This window comes from Lampetra fluviatilis, chromosome 37, assembly GCF_964198595.1.
Source record: "Lampetra fluviatilis chromosome 37, kcLamFluv1.1, whole genome shotgun sequence".
NCBI lineage: Eukaryota > Metazoa > Chordata > Hyperoartia > Petromyzontiformes > Petromyzontidae > Lampetra > Lampetra fluviatilis.
In genome coordinates this window covers 11,417,231-11,440,093 of record NC_136311.1, presented here as the reverse complement: position 1 = coordinate 11,440,093, position 22,863 = coordinate 11,417,231, and the positions used below count along the sequence as shown (strand labels likewise).

General features: G+C 51.3%; 1 protein-coding gene across 1 annotated transcript; it reads right to left on the bottom strand.

The window, feature by feature from the left end:
• Positions 1-5,930: 5,930 nt before the first annotated feature.
• Positions 5,931-22,863, bottom strand: ARMC5 (armadillo repeat containing 5). Its single transcript, XM_078873986.1, has 7 exons — positions 22,600-22,863; positions 22,414-22,444; positions 19,497-19,604; positions 17,096-18,299; positions 14,129-15,396; positions 11,943-12,075; positions 5,931-11,103 (listed from the first exon to the last, which is right to left on the bottom strand). The coding sequence occupies exons 1-7, from the start codon at positions 22,861-22,863 to the stop codon at positions 10,125-10,127; spliced, it is 3,987 nt and encodes a 1,328-aa protein (XP_078730112.1). The 3' UTR covers positions 5,931-10,124.

Sequence of the window (22,863 nt, the reverse complement as noted above, 5' to 3'; positions counted from 1 at the left end):
AGAGTGGGGGGAGGGGGGCAGACAGATGAAGAGGAGGGGGGGGCAGGGAGAGATAGGGAAAGGAGAGACGGGGAGAGATGCAGAGATAGGGAGAGATAGGCAAAGTTGGAAATACAGGGCAATGAAGAGAGGAAATAGGGAGCTGAATAGAGGGGGTCACAGGGAGAGACGATGAGATGGGCAGGAAGAGACGGGGACAAAATGAGATACAGGAAGAAATGGAGAAATAAGGAGAGATAGGGTGAAGAAAAGAGGAAACAGGGAGACAAAGACGGGGAGAGATAGAGGAGATAGCGATAGGGAGAGATGGAGAGACAGGGGGACGGAGAAAAATACAGGTAGATGGAGAGAGGAAGACACGGAGCGATGGAGCTATAGAGTGTTGAACAGAGAGACAGCGAGGTAGATGAAGAGGCAGGGAAATAAAGAGTTGGAGCATGTAGATGGAGAGAGGGGGAAGGGAGAGACAGATGGATCGGGAGAGTTGAGAGACAGGGAGATGTAACCAGGTGGATGGAGAGAGAGAGTGAGACAGGGAGAGACAGAGACACAGAGCGATGGCGAGACTAAGAGACCAGGAAAAGTGAGAACAGAGCTTGAGAGAGGAGACAGGCAGGCGGCGGAGGGGACCAGGGAGAGATAGCGATCCAGGGAGAGGGAGACAGACGGTAGAAATGGACAGATGAACCTTATGGCGGGACCCCGGGGTCCCGAATAAACGAAAGTCAAAATCGTAATTAATTTATTTATGGCGACTCCGTCCCGCACCGCGCACATCAACGCCGCGACCCACCAGAAATCAATCATCTCGTTCTTCACCAAGCACCCGTCGTTGCCAAAATTGCTGTAGCCGTAAACAAAACTTTTAAATTTCTATTTAAAGCTTTCGTGACTGCAGGGATTCATCTTCTTGGTTCTTTCGGTAAAGTCACGTAGAAGGGAAATAATAAAATAATAAAATAAAACATTATAAAATACAATTCTCACGATGTTTCGGCCACAACGCAAGCAGCCGTCCCTCAGGTGAAGAAAAGGTCTGTCGGAAAAACAGCGTCCCTTTCAGACGCTGTCTTTCCGACAAAACTTGTAAACTTTGATTAGCGCATCATGTAGAGCTCGTCGAGAGGAATAGATCGCCGTATCGATCGCCTTCAACAGACATTAAAAGACGTCGCAACACAGTTTATGCGAGAGCCGGGGGCTTATGGGACCCCGGGGTCCCACCATGAGGTTCAGATGTAGGTAGACGCAGCAAAAGGGTCTGGTTACCTTGGTGTGCGACTGTTGTGTTGATGTTTCTGCTGCCTTGCCCAAGCTTGGTGAATCTGACCTCTATGAATACATCTATTTATATTGAGTCACTTTGCTTACCATTTTTTCTAATTTTCACTCCTATCGTGTTGCTGTTGTATAGTTTGGTTGTTGTAACTCGCTAACGCCATGCCCATACTGGACGTCTGTGAAAAAGAGCTTTATAGCTCATCGGATTCCTCCCAGTCTAAATATTCAGATTTTGTTAGAGAATGTGGTGGGTGGCATGTCTCACTCAACGCGTGGCAGGCTTAGTCGTCACTGGCATGCCTCAATTGTGGTGCATTAGATTGTTTTTCTGGTACATACTTCCACATGATAAGCCACTTTGTTGAGCTATCATTTGTGGCCAGGTCACCTCTGAAAAATAAGTTTAATACATCGGTGGCCTTGAACTGGTAAGATAAAACTAGTTTATTTGTACATTTTTAAAAAGTGAGTTGTTAACCTTTCCTATACTTTGCACTGCAGTCGTGTATTGTGTTTGCTATTGTAACAGAAGGGGCACAGGAGTGACGCTCACAACAACGAGCGGAGCACCGGGCGCCTAAAGCACAGCAAGTTGGCACAGTAGGGGGCACAGATGGTGCATCATCCAGTCATCTCGGTCATCTCAGTCAGTCGACCCGTGGCACCTGCTGGGTCTGCCCCGTGACCTCCTACCAGCGGGCGTTCGACACTTCACGTGGCCTCAACGTGCACCTAGCCTGGCACAATCATCGTGGTAACGTCGCCGCCACTTAGTGACGAATGGCGGTTGTCATTGTTGTAACGTTACGACCCCCGCCGTGCCCCTTACTGGCTTTCTATAGGGGGGAAAGAGCTTCACAGTTCATCGGATTCCTCGTCAAATATAAATATTCTAAACTCTGAATTAACACAAACTCGCCCAAGAGCAGCTTGCCGCCAATCATCAACAAACTCGATCACGGAAAGGTGCCCGACGCGCTCAGACCACGTGGGGCCGGCATCAAGAGAGAGGGGGGGGGGGACACGTGGGGGGGGGGGGGACACGTGGGGGGGGGGGACACACGTGGGGGGGGGGGGGGACACGTGGGGGGGGGGGGACACACGTGGCGGGGGGGGGGACACGTGGGGGGGGGGGACACGTGGGGGGGGGGGACATGTGGGGGGGGGGGGACACGTGGGGGGGGGGGGACACGTGGGGGGGGGGGCACGTGGGGGGGGGGACACGTGGGGGGGGGGGACACGTGGAGGCCGATCCCAAGCGTCGCCACGTGGCTCGGCTCTCCAGGCAAGCGGCAGGCCTCGCTGACGGCCTGGCCGGGCCTGGCGGCAACGAGGCGCACGTGGCATGGCGAGTGAAACGTGGCACGTCCTGCCAACGCTGGTACAAGCGCACGCCTTGAGCTGCCGCCACTGGAGATCGTCAACGTGCCCTCTCGCAAAGCCCCAAACCTCTTTCCCTTTCGCCTCTTAAGTCTACGACAGGGTGGGGTGGTCTAGATGTATTGTGACCCCCAATGAATTTACCCCCTAAAATTTTTCCTTTGCATTTTCATTTGTTTGAAAGAAACATTCTTTTAATGTGTCTTAGAGAAGTAAATGGGGGTCACAAGACATCTAGACCAACCTGTACACTATACGCTGTCAATTGTTTTTCAGTCGAAACTAAACTTTATATCAGAGCTATGAAGCTGTTTCTCAGCAACGCCTGGCCACCACCACGTGGACATGTACAGCAGCTTACGTAACAAACCGTACTTGGCCCTGCCATGGGAAGGTCGAATTTCCACCACTGGCTCTGCACGGCTGCATGTAAACGGGAGTGAAAGTCACTCCCGAGTGTGGCACTCGATTAGTCGTTAACAGTTGAGGGTTTTCGTGGTGCCCTCACGCTCTATTAAGGCATTCAGGGTTATTTGGAATCTGCAGTCGCCGCAAAGCCAAATTCCATATGCAGGGTGGCCCAAAAGTGAGGACACATCGGGTTATTTAACTTACTTTAATACCGGCATTAAAGCATTTAAACAAGTTTTTTAGGTTAGTATTTGATGTTATTTTTTTTTACCTACGTGACTTTACCCAAAAAACCAAAGAGGATGAATCCATGCAGTCACGAAAACTTCTAATCTAGAATTGATCTGTTATTATTAATAATGCTAAACTGCACCACTAATCCCGAAATTAATTAACAAAACAACCTCGTGTAGACCAGGCGAGGTAGTTAACATCGCCCCATCTTGTAGCACGCTCCTGCCATCTAAATCATACATCGCCGCCGTTATGTAAGCTGCAGCAAACATTAAATGTAGGTTCAGATTAACGTATAAATACGACATTTAGATTCGATTACTGTCAATTTAAAAAAGAGCCTTCTCACCTCAGGATGCGATTAAAATGGGCGCCGGCCCGTCACGTGACCTTGTGAGGCGAAACCCACGTGACGACACAATTTCCCCCACCCCTTATCGATTCGATTAAATCGTTTTGATTCGATGGCGTTATCGATTATTTATTGACGTGAATTTGCCGGTCATCTCGGGGAGTCGACCCCCCCCCCCCACGTTCGCCTGCTGCTGCGTTCTGTCTCGCGACGACTTCGACACTTCGCGTGGCATCAAGGCGCACCTAGCCTGGCACCGGCGCGCCGTGGTGACGTCATCGCCACTTAGTGGCGGGTGTTGTGATGCAACGTCACGTCAATCTGACGTCTGCATATAGCATCTATTGTGGTGGAAAATACTGCAAACCTATCGATTTTCGATGTTAATCGAATGTAATATGATTCGGTTTTACTAATCGATAAATGTGTGGGTCTTGAGTGTTTATGGCTCACGAGACAGGGGGGTGGAGCGTGGCTGTAAACGTCACTTTGTTGTGGAATGACGTCATGTATTTTATATTTTAAATTGCATCACGTGAGCGGGCTGGTTATTCAAATTGTCCCCGGGTTACGGAAGGGTTAGGTTCCCGAGAACGATCCGTAACCCGAATTTTCCGTATGTCGGAAACGGAACAAATTTCCCCCCCAAATCAACGATAATCCTAGTAAAGCTCGATTGAGGCGTAAGGCGGCCCGCCTTAAATTTTTATTCGATCACGCCTCGTTCCGTGGTATTCATCCGCAACCTCACCGAGCTACACTACTTGCGCTTACGTAACTAACGCAAATATTTCCGCGTGTTTAATTTTTACTTGATTTATGGGAGCATTTACGCAAGGTCGGATTTACGTAAGTCGGGTATTCCGCAACCCGGGGACTGGTAACATTTGTATTAATGACCGATAACCTAGGCGCCGTCCATAAATGACGTCACGCGATTTTGGATCTTTTTTTACCCCCCCCCCTCGTCACATGGCGTCACAAAATGTCAGACCCCCCCTCAAATATGACGTTACAAAGCTCTGCCCCCCCCCCCCAAAAAAAAATATAAAACATGCTTCAAATCGCTTTAAACTAGTCATTGTAGTGCGTATTTAATGTGGCGCTGCACTCTGATGTTGTGGGAGAAAACATTTATGAAAAAGTATATTTAATTAAGTAGAACGTCTTCTTGGTTCTTTCGGTAAAGTCACGTAGAAGGGAAGTAATAAAATAATAAAAATAAAACATAATACAATTATTTTTTATTATTTTATTACTTCCCTTCTACGTGACTTTACCGAAAGAACCAAGAAGATGAAGAAGATGAATCCCTGCAGTCACGAAAGCTTTAAATCGAAATTTAAGTAGAACGTGTTGTCTATATTCATTTAAAATTGCGCATTTTGCTGACGTCACTATTTTCACCCCCCCCCCCCCTCGTCACAAATGTCGGACCCTCCCCCCCCCTAGGTGCGTGACGTCATTTATGGAAGGCCCCTAACCCAATAGATTAATTTGCACGCAATGGCCTACTCTAGCGAATGACGTCAGGGGATCTTTAAAGGCGGGGCAGCCGCTGGATTTGAATTGTGAACCTGTGCGTGCCGCTGGACGGGTGGTGATGGGCGGGACTTGAGTGACAGCATGGACATCATGGGCCACGGTCACGCTGGGCGTGGCTTGTAGGGGGTTTCCAACGTTCGGGAGGCAGGGAATCTGTGCAGCGACAATTTTACTGGTAGGAACCTCCTGGTTACACCAGCCCACAGGGGATTATTCTGTCCGTCCGTACGTCGTGCATCCAAAAATGGCTGGGTGGAGAGGGGAGGGTGGGGAGGGGCTGGGTGGGGAGGGTGGGAAGGGGAGGGGCTGGGTGGGGAGGGTGGGGCTGGGTGGGGAGGGGCTGGTCACCCCGTGGTGCCCTTATAAAACTCAACGTTTAACCTACTCACGCCGGCTTGTGCCCGCCCTCACAGTCGGGCATATTTGCGGAATATACCACGCCGCCGTTGACCGTGGCCATTGACCGAGCAACCCGACGTTCCTACCAGCTCCCTCCGCAGGAATGTGTTTAAAAGCGCCCCCCCCGAGTAATTGTCCAAATAAAAAGCAATTGCAACTTTCAGTCGATTGCTCGACTTGACTGATCATCCCCTCGACTCGTTTCCCCCACAGTAATGTCTACGACGCCGAGAGGTAAGGGAACACCCTTCCATCTGGTAGCAAGACTGCTGAAGTGCAAGATCAATGAGTTAGTCACGTGACAAAAATGATGCAAGAAGTAGCTCTTTATTGATATTTACCTGATATCACGTGACACGATATATGACACTGACCAGAGCCTATAGTGCGATATAATGTAATGCTATAATCCTCACACAGCCTCGACAGTACTGCAGAATGCTATTCAAAATTTCTGCCCTCATGTCAAGCTACTGCTGGATCAAGGCCCCCCACCCCTCACGCTGTTAGTCATAGGGGTCGTTTTGACCACACTTCATCACATCGACCAGTGTGGGTTGGTGAAGATGGGGCGGGAGGCAGAACCGTTTGCTGCGACCAGCACTCAATCTCGGGTCGCCGCCGGTTTCGTCGTGGTAGTGCGCCAGCCGACGGCACGGCACCCACTATTCCCCGCAGAGTAAATGCAGGTCACGTTTCCTGTCCGTAGTGAGGACCTTTCTTAGAAGATGCGAGATAAATGGGCAAAAACTTCCGTGGGGGGCCAAACGTAGCAGGATCCAAATCGGGTTTTGTTTCACTTTTTTCAGCACAACCCGAGAATAAAATGTCAGCTAGCACATCTAGAAGACTTGACTTTTGTTGTTTTACTTTGCAATGGAGAACTTTGTGACATGCCTGGAGTGAAATATTAAAGAATGTTAAACCGGGCAATGAATTGCTATTCAAAATGCGGGAAGGGTAGTGGCAGAAGTGGTTTGGGGAACTGGGGATGGTGTCAGAGACAGAGGTGCACCCTGGGAAGGGTGGGGGTGGCAATATCCCCCCACACCCCTCCGCCCCAAAAGGCCGTTGCGTATCATAGTCTAAGTACGGTCCAACATTTGTGATGAACAAAAAAAATCACAAAGAGCCATCGATACGATTTTTTGGATTGGAGAAAAAAATAGTTTTGGATATATTCCAAAGTATTCTGTCACATTACATCACTTCTGTGCTTTTCTTGCCAAAGGTGGTGTCACTTTGCCTCGGCTGACATAACGTCTGTGAGCACAAAGACACTTCAAATGATTAAATAATGGTAACGGATCCACATATCGAAATAAATACCGCGGAATTGTCCTGAAATCATGCAATGGTGGACCATTATTTTATTTCTCAGGATTGTACGATTCCACGTAAGTCTTGATTTATATTTAATTTTAAATGCATTTTATATTTGAATGCATTTCATTTTCCAGAAACAACAGACCGGCACTGCTGAGGATTCCCGAGTTTCAGCCGCTTGCGATTGTATCGTGAATTGCTTAAGAAACCAATATAAAAATAGTTTTCTTCATTTATTCAGATTTTTTTCCATTTTTGAGACTGGTACGTTGTGGACTGCCGCATCGACAAACGCTCGTCGCATGCAATGTGCCACCGCCTCGTTGCGTACAAGAAGCCAACCGAATGGAATTGGGGATAACGCGTAGGCTTATTAGCAATTGGTAACTTAAATAAAAATGTTTAGTTTACTTGACAAACCTTAATAATTGGCTGTGCCAGGTTGGTGGCGGGTTTAACGACACATTTATATTTACGCGAACTAACCCAAACCCCCTGCCCCCCCCCCCCCCCCAGAAATTATGTAGTTTAGGAGTTTTGGGTGACACCTTCTGGGTCGTTCTCCAACGCAAGGTTGATGTGCTGCTGTTCCGAATGGAAATTTGTCCCGTAACACGAGGTCAAATGGCACAATTTAATTAAGATTGGGAGATGAAGGAAAACTCGACGGCAAACCAAAAAGTAATTAAGACTAGGTTATGAATCGTACTGAAAAACAACAAAGATCCCCTGTATAGCCTTCACAGACTGTTGGGGCAAGTGCGGTAAGCGACCACCGATTTATGCTGAATACACTCCTTACCATCCACAACTTGGATTGAGAAAAAAAATCAAACTTGGCAATTCTGCTCTCGTTGCGAAGACTATTGAAGTTGAACGAATGGATTAACTCACCAGGACGCACGCATACATATGTTCGCCCGAGTTTTAACACGAGAACTGGCCCGTTCTCCTCTCACGAAGAAAAGCCAAGGTGTTTCCCTTCTCAACCAGTGAAGATATTGTGCGAATTTCTCCTCAGGCTAGCGTTGGTGGGAATCCACAATCTCCGCAGAAGGAGTCAGACCCTCCATCGGTCAATCGCCGTTGCCGACTTCCACACAGCGGTACGAGTTGGCCAACTCCCAATGGGAAGGTTATGCTTGCGAGCCGGGCACTCCGATCACAGCATCATCCCGCCAGATATTTTTTTCCCGAGTTTTACGAAACAAAAAAATTTCCGAGTGAAGAGGTGGCTCATAGATCAAAGGGCACCGAGCTGGCAGAGTTGAGGTCATGGTTTAAAATCCAGGTCGCCGGGTCAAGTGTAGCGAATTTATGGGCCTCAGCCCAAGCACCAACATAAAACCTCATTAAATTTGTTTCTGTATTTAATTTGGCTAAATTCCAGCTCTAAGAATTTAAATAAATATTGGTTTAAACCGCTATGTGTCGAACTCTACTCTCGCATGGAAATCGGGTGATGCCCACCCCCCACCACCGACTCACTGCAGAGTTAGCTCTGTGATATCCGCTTCCGTGCGCCGTTCTCTAACAACGAATCGTTGCGCCGCTCTGCGAGAGTTCAATCTTCATCAAATAACGTGGCGACGGCAGCGATGGTGGCGCAATCGGGGAAAACGTTGTGGGGGTATAAAGACAAAATGAAATCGAAAAGCAAAATGATAAAGAGCGCGGTCAATTAAACAAAAGGGACCGCATTACAATTATTATTGCACAAGCACTAATTTCACTCACCGTGTTTGCCATTGTCACCGCCTTAACACAAACTACTCGAAAACTGAGGCTACTGAATTAATTAATTCTCCATTGTAGGGCACTGGAGTGATGACAACGGTTGCGAGTTTATTCATTTGTGCTATAGCCACGAGTCCTGCAAATGAAATGTAAGTGTAAATGTCGTTCACTACAGCAAAGGGATCGCTCAACGTGACAAACATAAGGTGCCCATTGACTCCGTCCTCCCTCGCTCCCCTCAAAAAGAGTTTGACAAAACATCGACCTCTCAAGCGCCCGTCCAACAGCCGAGCGATCGGTTCCATGCAACTTCGTCCACACACAACAAATGAACCGCTTCCACGTGGATGTCTGCAACCGGTTGCGAGCAGTTGCACCACTGGTTGCTTGCGGGGGAGAGACAGACTCGGCTTTAGAGGCGTCGATCTGCTCAGAGATTTGTGGCGACGTATTCCGGGAACCACGATTGCGCGGGAGCGCGAGTTTGCGAGCTGCGCTTTATTTGTTATGACCCTGAATACGAGGTTCAATTTCCCCTCGTTCCACCAAATGCTTGCTCTGATGCGGGCAAAGCGGCAGGTGATTTAAGTCGCGCATATTGAAGGGTTACTTGGTTTACTACCGATCGCTCAGATGAGATGTAGCTTGAGAGAATGGATTTTATCGACATTTTAGCGATGTTTTAAAAAGTAGTCATTATGCTTCTCTTGTAGGATAGGGCTCGCGACGTCAATAACAAAGATTGGCAGTGCAGCATCACGTGATCACGAGGGACAGCAATGGCTTAAGGTGGGCCTTGTCTATCCAGCAGTCGACGGACAACGGCTTAAGACGTTAACGATGATGGTTCAATGGTCCCAAACGTTGCTCCGGTTTTAAAAAAAAATACCACTAATTCAAAGGAACGAGGTGGGGTATTGTTTGTTTGTAGAGCAAATGCACCTCGAGACTAATTTCAAGCGCCACTTTGCAATATACTTAAATATATTTCTGTCGCTGCTATGTGAAGGCATGATATCCGTACTTATGAACTCCATTCAGAAATGCCTCGACCTGTGGAGTGAAGTCAACGTGATGCAGGTCCCGTCAAGTTAAGTCAGTTTTAAACATCAGCGTCCATCAGCGCAGGGATCGCTGCTGTCGGTGGAATGGTGAGCACGCTGGAACCAATCCAGAGGGTGCTAGTTCAATTCCATTTCCCAGCACCTCTGTCCACCGAGCAGTATAATTGGTTTACACCGTAGTTAGTCGGCCAGCGGGTGTTGGTTTTCCCACCTCTTCTAAGACATTTATCCAGCGTGACAGAATAGATCAAATATCCTCCATCAGAGGGGGGGGCGGGGCTCTCTAGAGCTTCCTCTAGCGGAGTGAAGGCCCTTGTGCCAGCAGCGGCGTGAACAAACAAAGTCACAATGTCAACCCTCATCATGGGCGCATCTGCTGTTGGGCGCGCGTGTCTCTAAATGAAGGACAGGAGGACGGAGTGGAGGGTGGCTTCCATCTCGCTGCCATTGCACTGCACCTGCGATAGCTCCCAGAAACCCCTGCTGCGCTGCGCGATCGTGAGCGGCGCCGTCAGCAGGAATTCCAGGCACTGGCGGCACAGCTCGCCGAAGCAGTGCCGCTCGGCAAACGCGTAGACCGCCGGCAGCGACTCGGCGTGCAGGCAGCACGAGCGCACCACCGCGGTGAGATCGCGCTTCAAGTCCGGCAGCAGGAACTGATTGGACAGCGCCATGAGCTCGCCCAGGAGGCTGCCCGCCAGCGAGCCGCCCGGCTTCCCGCGCCGCTCGCCGCTCCCCGCAGGTCCCGGGTCGGCGCTTTCCACCGCCGCCGCCGCCGTCGCCCCTTCTTCCGCGAACGGCGTCACGCAGCCGGGCGAGTACACCGCCCGCAGCGCCCGGCACGCCGGCAGACAGCAGCCGTGCAGGTGGTGCATGAGCAGCGTGAAGGCGGCGTCCGACGCGTTGCGCACGGCGACGCACGACTGCTGCGCCTCCGAGTAGTGTCCCTGCAGCATGGCACCGAACACCTCGGAGCGCGACACCAGCTGCTTGCGCTGCGCGGACACCTTGGCGCCGCAGTCCAGGACGAACCGCACGTCCGCGGCGCCGTCGGCCACGCAGCGCGCGTAGCCGCAGGACGAGGTTCCGTCCCACGGCGGCGCGCCCGACAGTTCGCTCCGAGCCGAGGCGGCTCCGCCTTCCGAGCACGGCGGCTCGCGCCACTTTCCCGACCTGAATTCTCCCGGCGGAGGATGAGGAGGATGAGGAGGAGGAGAAGAGGGGGTGCCGCCCTTGCCCTCCAAGCTGCAGAATTCCAGCAGAGCCCCCGTGGCGCGAACCACGTAGCTGGGGTCCGGGGAGCGCAGCATGTGCGACACCAGCAGCTGTAGGCCGCACTGGTCCACCAGCAGCCTTCGCCGCAGTGGCTCATTCCTGCGCCGTCATAGTCGCGTCACGCGCAACACGCGTCAATAACAACGATGATGAGGGCGATGAAACTAAACCATTTTGTATTTTACCAGATAAGGCCCCACTGAGCCATGTAGCTCTTTTTCAGAAGCGACCTGGCCACCACAGGTGATAGCTCAACGAAGTGGCTTATCACGTGGACATTTATATCAGCCAACGCGTGTTTTTAAATGTGGAGAGAAAAACCGGAGGACCCGGAAGAAAATCCAGGCTTATCTGGAAGCGCATTGAATATGCACATGCACAATGATGATTTGAAGCTTTCGTGACTGCAGGAATCCATACTCTTTGGTTCTCTCGGTAAAGTCACGTAGGTAGAAAACAAAATAAATCACGACGTTTCGATCGCAACACAAGCGGTCGTCCTCAGGCGGAAAAATATAATCCAGCAGTTCAGCTGCTGCATTATATTTTTGTGTTGCGATCGAAACGTCGTGATTTATTTTATTTTATACCTACATGACTTTACCAAAAGAACCAAAGAGTATGCACAACAATAATAATAATACTCCCCTTGGGAGATGGGTTCCCAATAAACTTGCTATATTGCCACCGCATCACCACATTGCAGTCTCGTGGGCATGGGAGGCTCACAAATTCTGTGTGATTCACCAACCCTTGCCTCAATCAGGCTGGCTGGATCACAGACGTGCCAGCCGAGTGGTGAATGTCACCGGAGTGCCACGTCACGCTGTCCACAGGAAGGGCTGCCCACTAGCACTGTACCACAACAAGAGAGACTACACGTGTGGAACTGGGAGAGCACCAGGGGGTAGTGATGGCTGTGAGCGTTCATCGTTTACCGACACAGGTAGAGCAATGCGAGGGCGCAGGCAGCTTTGTCTCCCTGTCGGGTCGACAGCAGGAGGTGGTTCAGGGTTCCGGTTCCAAACCCCGACTCGGCTTGAACACGCAGACTCCGCAACATTCCCCATGCTGCCGATACACACACAGACACACGTGCAAAAACACGTGCGGGAAAGTATGTAAACACAATATACGCGCACACATGCGCACACACGAATGCACGTATAGGTATGCACGCGGAAAGGCATGTAGGCACGTGTGCATGCAGGCATGCACGTGCGAGCACAAACAACGCACACACACACCGATACAAATATATGCATACGTGCAACTAGCACATCGACGCACAAAGACAAAGATCCCCCGTATAGCCTTTAACAGAATGTTGGGGCAAGTGCTGTTAGCGAGCAGCACCTATGAAGGCTGGCACGGTACACGAGGGGGTGTGTGGCCAACACCACGCCCAGCCGCCTTTATCTCCCCAGTGGCGATGTTTACATATTGTACCAGGTACTCATTTGAGGCTAAGTCGACCTCGGGGAGGCCCAGGACCGGTTCAGATAATTGCCACTGGTGTTCACCATAAGCGGGAATCGGACTCGGGTCGCCGGGTTCATAGCGCAGCACGTTAACCGCTACACTACCACTCACCCCGCACATACAAGCACACACACAGATGCAAACACATTTGCACAGACTCAAGCACACATGAGCATACAAGCAGAGGCTTACACATATACACAGGGCAGTGTTTAAAAGAGCGACGTTCGGCCGCTCCATTCTAATACAGCAACCGCACGAGCAGATTTAACTTAAGTCTGCAATAACTGTTTCAAGTGCATTGCAGCAATCAATAACTGCTGCAGCAGGGTGTGGCCAAAGATGGGTGGTCATCATTGGCATGGGCAGAACACATGGCAGCACTAAATATAACTTATTTTTGCTGTGGCTGAAAATATCCTGCCGTAGGCTGCAGTCGTCTGCTTCAGACTGGTGCAATGTTGAAAGTTGAACTCGAAATATGTTTAAATTAAATAAATGCAAAAGCCAAAAAAAAAATGACGAAATGTAAAAGAGTGCATGCGTGGCATGGGAGCAAATGCACCGGCGGTCCAGAGGCAGCGGTGGAAATTCCACATCCTACGTCGGAAAGGGGAGCCGCAATGGGCCGTGTCCCAGACATTTCAGACAACTTCACAGTTATAATTAAAAAATCCCATCAGGTAATTATACGCAGACCTCTACCCACATATTGAAATGTACGTGCAGCCGCCCGGCCTTCCACAAAGCGGTACTTGTTTTGTCGACCTTGAAGAAATTATTACAATGATCAGCCAAGTCGACCCTTAGCTGGGACAAAGATCCCCGTGGTTGCCTGAACAGGCGGTTGTGAAAAGTGTTGTTCGTACCGATGAGGGCGAGTATGGCGCATACATGGCTGGTGCGGCTTGCATCATGCCTGGGCCACCTTTATCTCCCCAATGCTGATGTTTACACACTGCACTAGCTACTCAAGTCGACCTGGGGGGTAGGCCCAGGACAGGTTTAGATATTTGTAGCCGATGTTGGTCGTGAGCGGGTGTCAAATCTAAAGGTCGCCGGAATCGTGGCACAGTGTGCCAACCACTACCAGGATACAAAGACAAATATCCCTCGTGTAGCTTAAATAGAATGTTGAGGCGAATGCTGTTAGCGAGCACCTATGAAGGCTGAAACGGCACACGAGGGGGTGGGTGGCCAGCATCACGCCCGACTGCCTTTGTCTCCCCAGTGGCGATGTTTACACACCGCACCAGGTACTCATTTGAGGCGAAGTCGACCCTAGAGGAGGCCCAGTACAGGTTCAAATAATCGTCATTGGTGTTGGCGGAATTGAACTCGGGTGGCCGGGTTCACAGCTCAGCACGCTAACCATTACACTACTGCGAGTGAGCGCCTATGAAGGCCACACATACACATACAGAGTGCTTGAGTCCAAGTCAACAGGGCAACGATGTAATGCTGACGTGTGACCGCCTGGGCATGGCCATAACACGGGCGACAGTTTTCAAGCGGTGTCCCCCACGTATAGCGCTGATGTAAAACGCCCTCATGTGGTTAACAAAGCCGGCTGCGCTCAACAAGTTGTTTACTGTCATTTACCGGCATTTCCTCCCAACCGGAAACATCACACCGCCCTTACCCAATTCGCGGTTACTCGCTGTGGTCAGCTTCAAGTTCGCAGTCCTCTGCACGAGAGACTCGACACCTCCTCCGGCGCTCCCGTCACCCGCGGAAAGGTTGCCCCGCGCCCGTTCCGCCTCCCCGTCGGGGCACAGGCCGTGGCAGAGGCGCAGGTGCAGCGTGGAGATGCCGTGCGTGCGCACGAACGCCTCCAGGCAGTTGGGGTTGGCGGCGAGGCGCAGGAGGATGCGCGCGGCCCGGGGGCTCGGCCGCGCCGCGCCCAGCACGTAGTTGAGCAGACCGCGGAGAACGGCCGTCGTCACCAGGAAGCTCGGGTCCACGTACATGGAGAAGCGCGACAGCAGCCAGAGGATGGCGAAGTCGGGCCCCACCGCCTGCTGCGTTTCCGACCCGTGCCCCTGCTCCGGTTTGAACGCGGCGCCGCTAGGGCCCGCCGCGCCGCTCGTCGTTGTTTTGCCGGCGGCGGCGGCGGCGATAGAGTTTTTGTCAGTGGCGGCGGCGGCGGTGGCGGCGATGGCGGCGGTGGCGGCGGTGGCGGCGGTGGCGACGGTGGCGGCGGTGGCGGCGGCGGTGGCGGCGGTGGTGGCAACGGCCGTCGTTGTTGTCGTCGCCGCTCCCTGGGCGGGGGCTTTACGAGGCGCTGGGGGGTCGTGTCGTCGAGCGTCGTTCTCTTTGCGTTTCGTGGCGGCGCTTCGGTTCGGCTCGCCGCTCGCGAGGTCGGAAGCACGCAGATCCGGTGAGGACGACGACGACGAACAAGCTTCCTTCTTGTGTTTGACGGATGTGGCTTCCGATCGGGCGTTCTGGCAGAACTTGAGGAGCCTGAAGTGCAGACGGGTGGAGGAGGCCTGCGGGGATTGCCGCTGGTCTTGAGGGTGGGTGAGCAGTCGTTTCCGTCGGCGCGCCGGCAGAGTTTGCTGCCGAGCTCCTCCCGTGTTCTCGACCTCCGAGCAACGACCCGCGTGAGCACCCGTCGCCGTGCGTCCATCGTCTTCGTCGTCCTCGTCGTCAAGTTTCGCTCGTTTGGCATCGGCGCACGCCCCGTCGACGTCGCCGCCGGAAGGGCGAGCCACCCGGGGGCTGCCGGGCTCCTCCACGGCCTCGGCCTCGGCGTCGGCCACGGAGGAGTGGAGCGCGACGAGGCTGCTGCACCGCGGCACCGCCTCCAGATCCTCCAGCTCCGTGTCTCCCGTGCTGCCGTCCGGACACCAACGCGGGGAGATGTCGCCCGGGCTCACGATGTAGCCCTGCGTGAGAAGCCATGACCTGTCGTCACAAAAGCACGAGTGAGAAAGCATGACGGACAAGCAGAATGTGTTACGGAATCGACTCCGAATGACGTCGAATCGATTACAAACGGAATCGGAAGTAGAAGGCCAATGCGGGAGGAGGGCGTGTGGCACAGTTTGGCGTCAGCTATCATAGAGTGCGGCGGTCGTGTCGCTACAGTTCTCCGCCGTGAATGTCTTTAAAAACAGCGACGATACGCCTCTCGAAATCAAATTAACGCTAAACCGCTCGCGCGTTCCGAGAATCAGCGGTCAACGGGACCCACATCCTGCAACTTGCAGGGGTCTCGGAACGGGAAAGGGTCAATGATGCTGCTTTGGCAAGCAGGACAAGTTAAATTGATTTAATCAGGTGAGAACTTAAAAGAGACCAGGATGACTCTCATTTGTGTCTTGGGTCACCAAAATGGCAACAGCAAAACAGAGAACAGCAATTACAAAAGCACTGTAGCACAAAGTGGGTTTCACTCAATTTATCCAAATTGCTCATCGGGCTTCAACTCATTAGGGCAGTGCACAGCATGGGAGACGTGGACACGTTTTCCTCTAATTAGGGCACATCGGTGAGCCACGCCTCGTTACAAACTGCCATGAATGGACAGTTACACGCAAAGAGCATAGCGGAGCCATGAGGCTCATAAAAGTTGCAGTAACCAAATAGTAATAATTTGTGTTCACACTGAATTATATTACGGTTTTACTTTTCACAATGTCAAATCGATAATTTCCCCTCCTGGCCTTTCATCCCACGAGTGGCGCTAATCCCTGCCAGTGTCCTGAGCCCGTGATGGAAATTCCACATTTCCATGGTAGAAAAGAGTCTCTCAACAAGACAATCACTGCAGACCTCCCACAGTATGACTCGTGTTATGGATGTCAAACAGCTGATTGGCTGAGTTAATAACCAACAGGGATTTGAACTTTCAGCCTTACAATTGTGTCAAGTGCTCTACCCACAGTGCCACCTGATCAGCTTTTAAGGCAGGGCTGGGGAACATACGGCCCACAGCTTAATTCTGAACAGCCCCGTGGCCACACGAAGAGCTAATGACTTTGAAACAGCCTTCAAAAAATAGATTTATTTGTCGTTCAAAGCATCTTAGATGCACTAATTAGGTACCAGACGGGAATGTATTTGACCTGGCAACACCGCATTCCTAATTTTAGTCCGTTCATCACCGCAGGGGCCTCTTGCAGTGACAGTATAAACTGATGTGTGTGTTCATGTGTGGTTGTTTGCCAAAGGTACAGTCTGTTCTACTACGAAGCGGTAGCTGCGTTCCTGAAGAACATCGCGTTATGGGAAAACTTGCATTATAATAAATAATATTTCACGTAGGGTAAAGCGCAGTCCGTAATAACACATGAGATGCGTACGCGGGCTGAACAAAGACGGAGGCGCATGGGTAGCATCTAGAAGCATCCAGCAGCATCCCGCCTTGTGTGATGCTACACCGAGGCAGTCGTACAAACGCTTGTTCCTACTCGCGCTGCAGCGGTAGTTCCGATCACTCAATCGCGTTATATCCAATTCGCATTACGAAAACACGCGGCGTTACAGAAGAACAGACTGTATCTGAAAGTCCTATTGAGGCCTCAGCAAGGAAGAGCTCCTCCACCTGTGTTTAAGGCGAGCAGTGAATACGCAGAAACAAAAAGAATCAGCAGTACCCCACCTCATGCTGAGGAAGCTCGAGGACTCCGCATTTGGTTCCATGTCCGGCTTGCGGTTGAACTCTGTCGGGAAGTCGTACGAGGCGGCGTACCTCTCGTCCTCAATGTCGGCAACGACAGCGGTCGCCTGGAACTTATCGGACGCGAGTGTCCACTCCTCCAGCCGCCTCACCAGGATGGGCACCAACCCGTACCCGAGCAGCACGTCCAGCGCGGACTCCTCGTAGAAAAAACCGAGGAAGGCCAAGATGATTCGGTCGTGGGACGCCTTGAAGTGGGAGTCCTTGAGCAGCGAGAAGAGCAGCTCGATGCCACCGCTCTCCACAACCTTCGCCCGGTTCACAGCCTCGCGGCAGCAGAGGCACAGAGCTCGGACGACGTCCAGCACTGCGCTACCAGCTGGAGCGCTGCTGCTGCTGTTGCTGATGGTGTTGCAGCTGTTGATGCGTCTGCTCATGGAACTGTTGGTGCTGGTGCAGCTGTTGCTGGTAGAGCTCTTACTGTTGCTGCTGCTTGTGGTGCTACTGGTGCACGTGCTGCTGCTGGTGCAGGTATTACTGTTGGTGCTGCTGCTGGTGCAGCTGCTGCTGTTGCTGATGTTGCTGCTGCTGTTGGTGGTGCTGTTGGTGGTGGTGCTGTTGGTGGTGGTGCTGCTGTTGGTGGTGGTGGTATGGTTGGTGGTGGTGCTGCTGGTGGTGGTGCTGCTGTTGCTGGTGGTGCTGCTGTTTGTGGTGCTGTTTGTGGTGCTGCTGCTGGTGCCGCCGCTGTTACCGCCGCCGCTGTTGCGCGCGCTTCTGATTTCGTCGACGAAGCAGCGTATCGCGCCGGCGCTGCCCAGGGTGGGCCGCACGATGGCCTGGGAGCACAGGCTGCTCAGCGTCTGCATGGCGTCGGCGCGCACCGCCGCGTCGCCGCCACAGACCAGCGCGACGAGCGCGGACGGCGCATCGACTCGCGACAGCACCTCGGCGCACTCCGTCGAGCACTGGCGGCTGAGCTCGGCCAGCGCCCGGGCGCTGGCCCCCACGACGCCCGAGCGGTCGCCCCTCTTCAGCAGCTGCGCCAGCGGCTCCACCACGCCCTGGCTCACCATGGCAGCGCGGTGAGACGGGGAGTCGGCCAGGTTCCTCACGGCACGGACGGCGCTCTGCAGGCACTCGTCGTCACGGCCGGACTCGAGCAGCGCTATGAGATGCGGCACCGTGCCTGCGCGCATTACAAAAATCGCAACACCACAGTGTCGCGTGTGCGGCCGTCGCGTGTCGGCCCTCATCGATTAGCTTGCCCCCCACCCCCGCACAGTTCAGGGAAAAATGAGTCCGCGACGTTCGCAGCATCCGCAGTGGCTACAAAGAGTAAAACGACAGCCCGAGACGGCCCGAGGCAGCCCCGGAGCAATGAAGACTTGGCCCGATCAGTGGTTAACATGGCTCCACAACAGAAATCCTTTGCAGAGAAAAAAGACGAAGAACTTTTTAAGATTTTTAAAGTTAACAAGAAGCCATTCAATGTAAGTTGCTGTCCGTTTATAACTTTAAACTTCTTGGTAGGAAACGACATCTTGTCTTAAATTATAAACTGCATATTAATGTCCAGTGCAATGGACAAGCTGCCATTCGGAGTCCCCTCGGCGAATACAGCTGCCTCCGAGACGTTTTGTTACTTCATGGGTAAAATATAAATGGAAGTATTATATTTGTATTCTTTAATAACCTACTTACTTTGTCCGGTAACTTTTTTGTGCACGGTGTTAGCCGTAGTTTTATATTTGTTCACATAATCTGACCTTTTCACATATCTTCCCATGCCTCCAGTCGATGGGATTTGCACCGTTGTACTGTACACAGTTACGTGCTCAGGATGAAGAAATATGAAACAGCAATACAAATCTTTTGCGTATGAAAGAAACTAGAACGACCACATATCTACATATGAGCGGGTAACACTGGTTCGTGCCACACAGACAGGTTTTCTAACCAACTTACTGTTCTGCCATGCCTTGACCATGTTGCATCTCACTAGATTCAGGAGTTTCACGAACCTATTAGTCCCCCCGTCTCTGCAGTGCTGAATTGCAGGCATGCGCCAGCACTCCCAACTAACAGAAGACATCATCGTTATCGGTTGCACCCAATATGACTTGCTCCCCAAACATCACTGGAGGAATCAATGAGCCAAGTTTACGGGAACAGCGACCGTGGTGGTAGTAGCAGAGAACAGATAAGGCGAGAGAGTGACTTGAATGGGCGAGTGGTGGACAATCAATCCACCTGCTTTTACGTCGAATTCTTATCGCAGGCGGCTGTTTGGATTCCAACTCAGGAAGGTCGTAGCAGTGCCCGCTCAGGCGCCCTGGGGTCCGACCCGGCTGGCAAACTCCGAGAGCCTCTCTGCAGCGCTTACCAGCCTTGTGCAGAATCTCGCTGTTCTGCTTGTCCTGAGCAAGGTTGGCCAGCGCACGCGCTGCCCGATTCTGAATGCTCTCCACCGTCACCGACTTCAGCACCAACACTGCTCGGTGAGACACAGGCGGTTATGACAAACATCAAATTGTGTTAAACTGCGCACACACACGGATGGGATCTATGCTTCAGTTTTTGATGACTCGCCCATTACCAAATCACCCAGAATGCACCAAATCTCACCAGATCACAGGAGCCAAGCAGGGTTGAGCCTATGGCGGTGTTTATGTAGTATGTTCAACTTCTTTCGCACCATACGTAGCCAACATTGATAATCGGAGGTTTAAATGGATGAACACTGTGAACACTTAAGTACCATCATCATCCTTCTTAATCAAGTCCCATCCCCAATCATATGCCCTCCAGTCCCATCATCACTGAATCAACCACCATCACACCATCATACTTAGGCTTGAACAACACCATTACTCAATCCAGCCCCATCACCATCTGATGATAGCATCACTCGGCCAGAGACTATCACCACCATCACCCCTATCATACTCAATCCAACTTCATCCACCATCACTGAATACATCATCACACTCACTCCAGCCGCATCACCATCATACTCAATCCAACTTCATCCACCATCACTGAATACATCATCACACTCACTCCAGCCGCATCACCATCATACTCAATTCAACTTCATCCACCATCACTGAATACATCATCACACTCACTCCAGCCGCATCACCATCATACTCAATTCAACTTCATCCACCATCACTGAATACATCATCACACTCACTCCAGCCGCATCACCATCATACTCAATTCAACTTCATCCACCATCACTGAATACATCATCACACTCACTCCAGCCGCATCACCATCATACTCAATTCAACTTCATCCACCATCACTGAATACATCATCACACTCACTCCAGCCGCATCACCATCATACTCAATTCAACTTCATCCACCATCACTGAATACATCATCACACTCACTCCAGCAGCATCACCATCATACTCAATTCAACTTCATCCACCATCACTGAATACATCATCACACTCACTCCAGCCGCATCACCATCATACTCAATTCAACTTCATCCACCATCACTGAATACATCATCACACTCACTCCAGCCGCATCACCATCATACTCAATTCAACTTCATCCACCATCACTGAATACATCATCACACTCACTCCAGCCGCATCACCATCATACTCAATTCAACTTCATCCACCATCACTGAATACATCATCACACTCACTCCAGCCGCATCACCATCATACTCAATTCAACTTCATCCACCATCACTGAATACATCATCACACTCACTCCAGCCGCATCACCATCATACTCAATTCAACTTCATCCACCATCACTGAATACATCATCACACTCACTCCAGCCGCATCACCATCATACTCAATTCAACTTCATCCACCATCACTGAATACATCATCACACTTACTCCAGCCGCATCACCATCATACTCAATTCAACTTCATCCACCATCACTGAATACATCACACTCACTCCAGCCGCATCACCATCATACTCAATTCAACCTCATCCACCATCACTGAATACATCATCACACTCACTCCAGCCGCATCACCATCATACTCAATTCAACTTCATCCACCATCACTGAATACATCATCACACTCACTCCAGCCGCATCACCATCATACTCAATTCAACTTCATCCACCATCACTGAATACATCATCACACTCACTCCAGCCGCATCACCATCATACTCAATTCAACTTCATCCACCATCACTGAATACATCATCACACTCACTCCAGCCGCATCACCATCATACTCAATTCAACTTCATCCACCATCACTGAATACATCATCACACTCACTCCAGCCGCATCACCATCATACTCAATTCAACTTCATCCACCATCACTGAATACATCATCACACTTACTCCAGCCGCATCACCATCATACTCAATTCAACTTCATCCACCATCACTGAATACATCACACTCACTCCAGCCGCATCACCATCATACTCAATTCAACCTCATCCACCATCACTGAATACATCATCACACTCACTCCAGCCGCATCACCATCATACTCAATTCAACTTCATCCACCATCACTGAATACATCATCACACTCACTCCAGCCGCATCACCATCATACTCAATTCAACTTCATCCACCATCACTGAATACATCATCACACTCACTCCAGCCGCATCACCATCATACTCAATTCAACCCCATCATCATCACTCAAGCAACAGCAACTTACACTCACCAGCCCCATACAACTCACTCCATCCCCATCATACTCTATCCAACACCATCACACACACTGCAGCCCCATCACATCAATCACCATCACACTAATAACACTAAGTAACACCATTTTTGTTCCTGGGTAAATTTTTTTATTGTTTATGCCTAAAAAGTTTAGAAAATGGCTATTATTCCCCACAAACTTTGCTTTTGTGACCAGGACTTTACGTGAAGGAATGACACAAATGCTCATTGAAAATAGATAAATTAAAAACTATCACTGTCCTGGTCACAAAAGCAAAGTTTGTGGGGAATAATAGCCACTTTCTGCTGTACTTTTGAGGCATAAACAATTAGGAAATAACACTACCCAGGAAAAACATTGTTTTGTTACACAGTGTAATCATCTTAACTCTTATATCATAACTGTTGTCATAACTCTTACATTATAACCCCTGACCCTGGCACACGTGACAACGCGGGCCCATAGCCCCCTCCCCCTTCCACCGCGCGCTCTGCCCCCCTCCTGCACGCCCACCCACGTGACGCGGTGTTTACCCCAGCCGCGTCACGTGTTCGGGGGTCGAGCAACCAATGGGCGCGCGCGACGTGCGAGTTCGTGCCACTCACCGATGGGGGGCAGCCCGCCCAGCCTGCGGATCTGCGCACCCACAACACACGCACACAACACACACAGCATGCCTGAGGGGGGCAAACTCCCACCACCACCATCACCACCACCACCCCCCCCCAAACGGAACACGAAATAAAAACACCACAAACGCTCGCAAATGATGCCCCCTTCGATCGTTGTACCTCCTTCCTCGCTTCGCTCTCTGTGCAGCAATTGGCGATAATGCTCAGCGAAATGTCAACTATCTTCACATTGGGCTTCTGTATCAGAGCCACGAGCGGCCTGAGGCCGCCGTGCAGGCGGAACTTCTCGATGCCGCCCCTCTCTTTGATGAATTTGGTTCGGATCGTGACGAGGGCATTGACCACGGCGGCCGTGCAGCCGCTATGGAGCTGCGCCACGCAAAACTTGAGGCCTGGCCCGTGAGTCCGACTGCTATCCGCCAT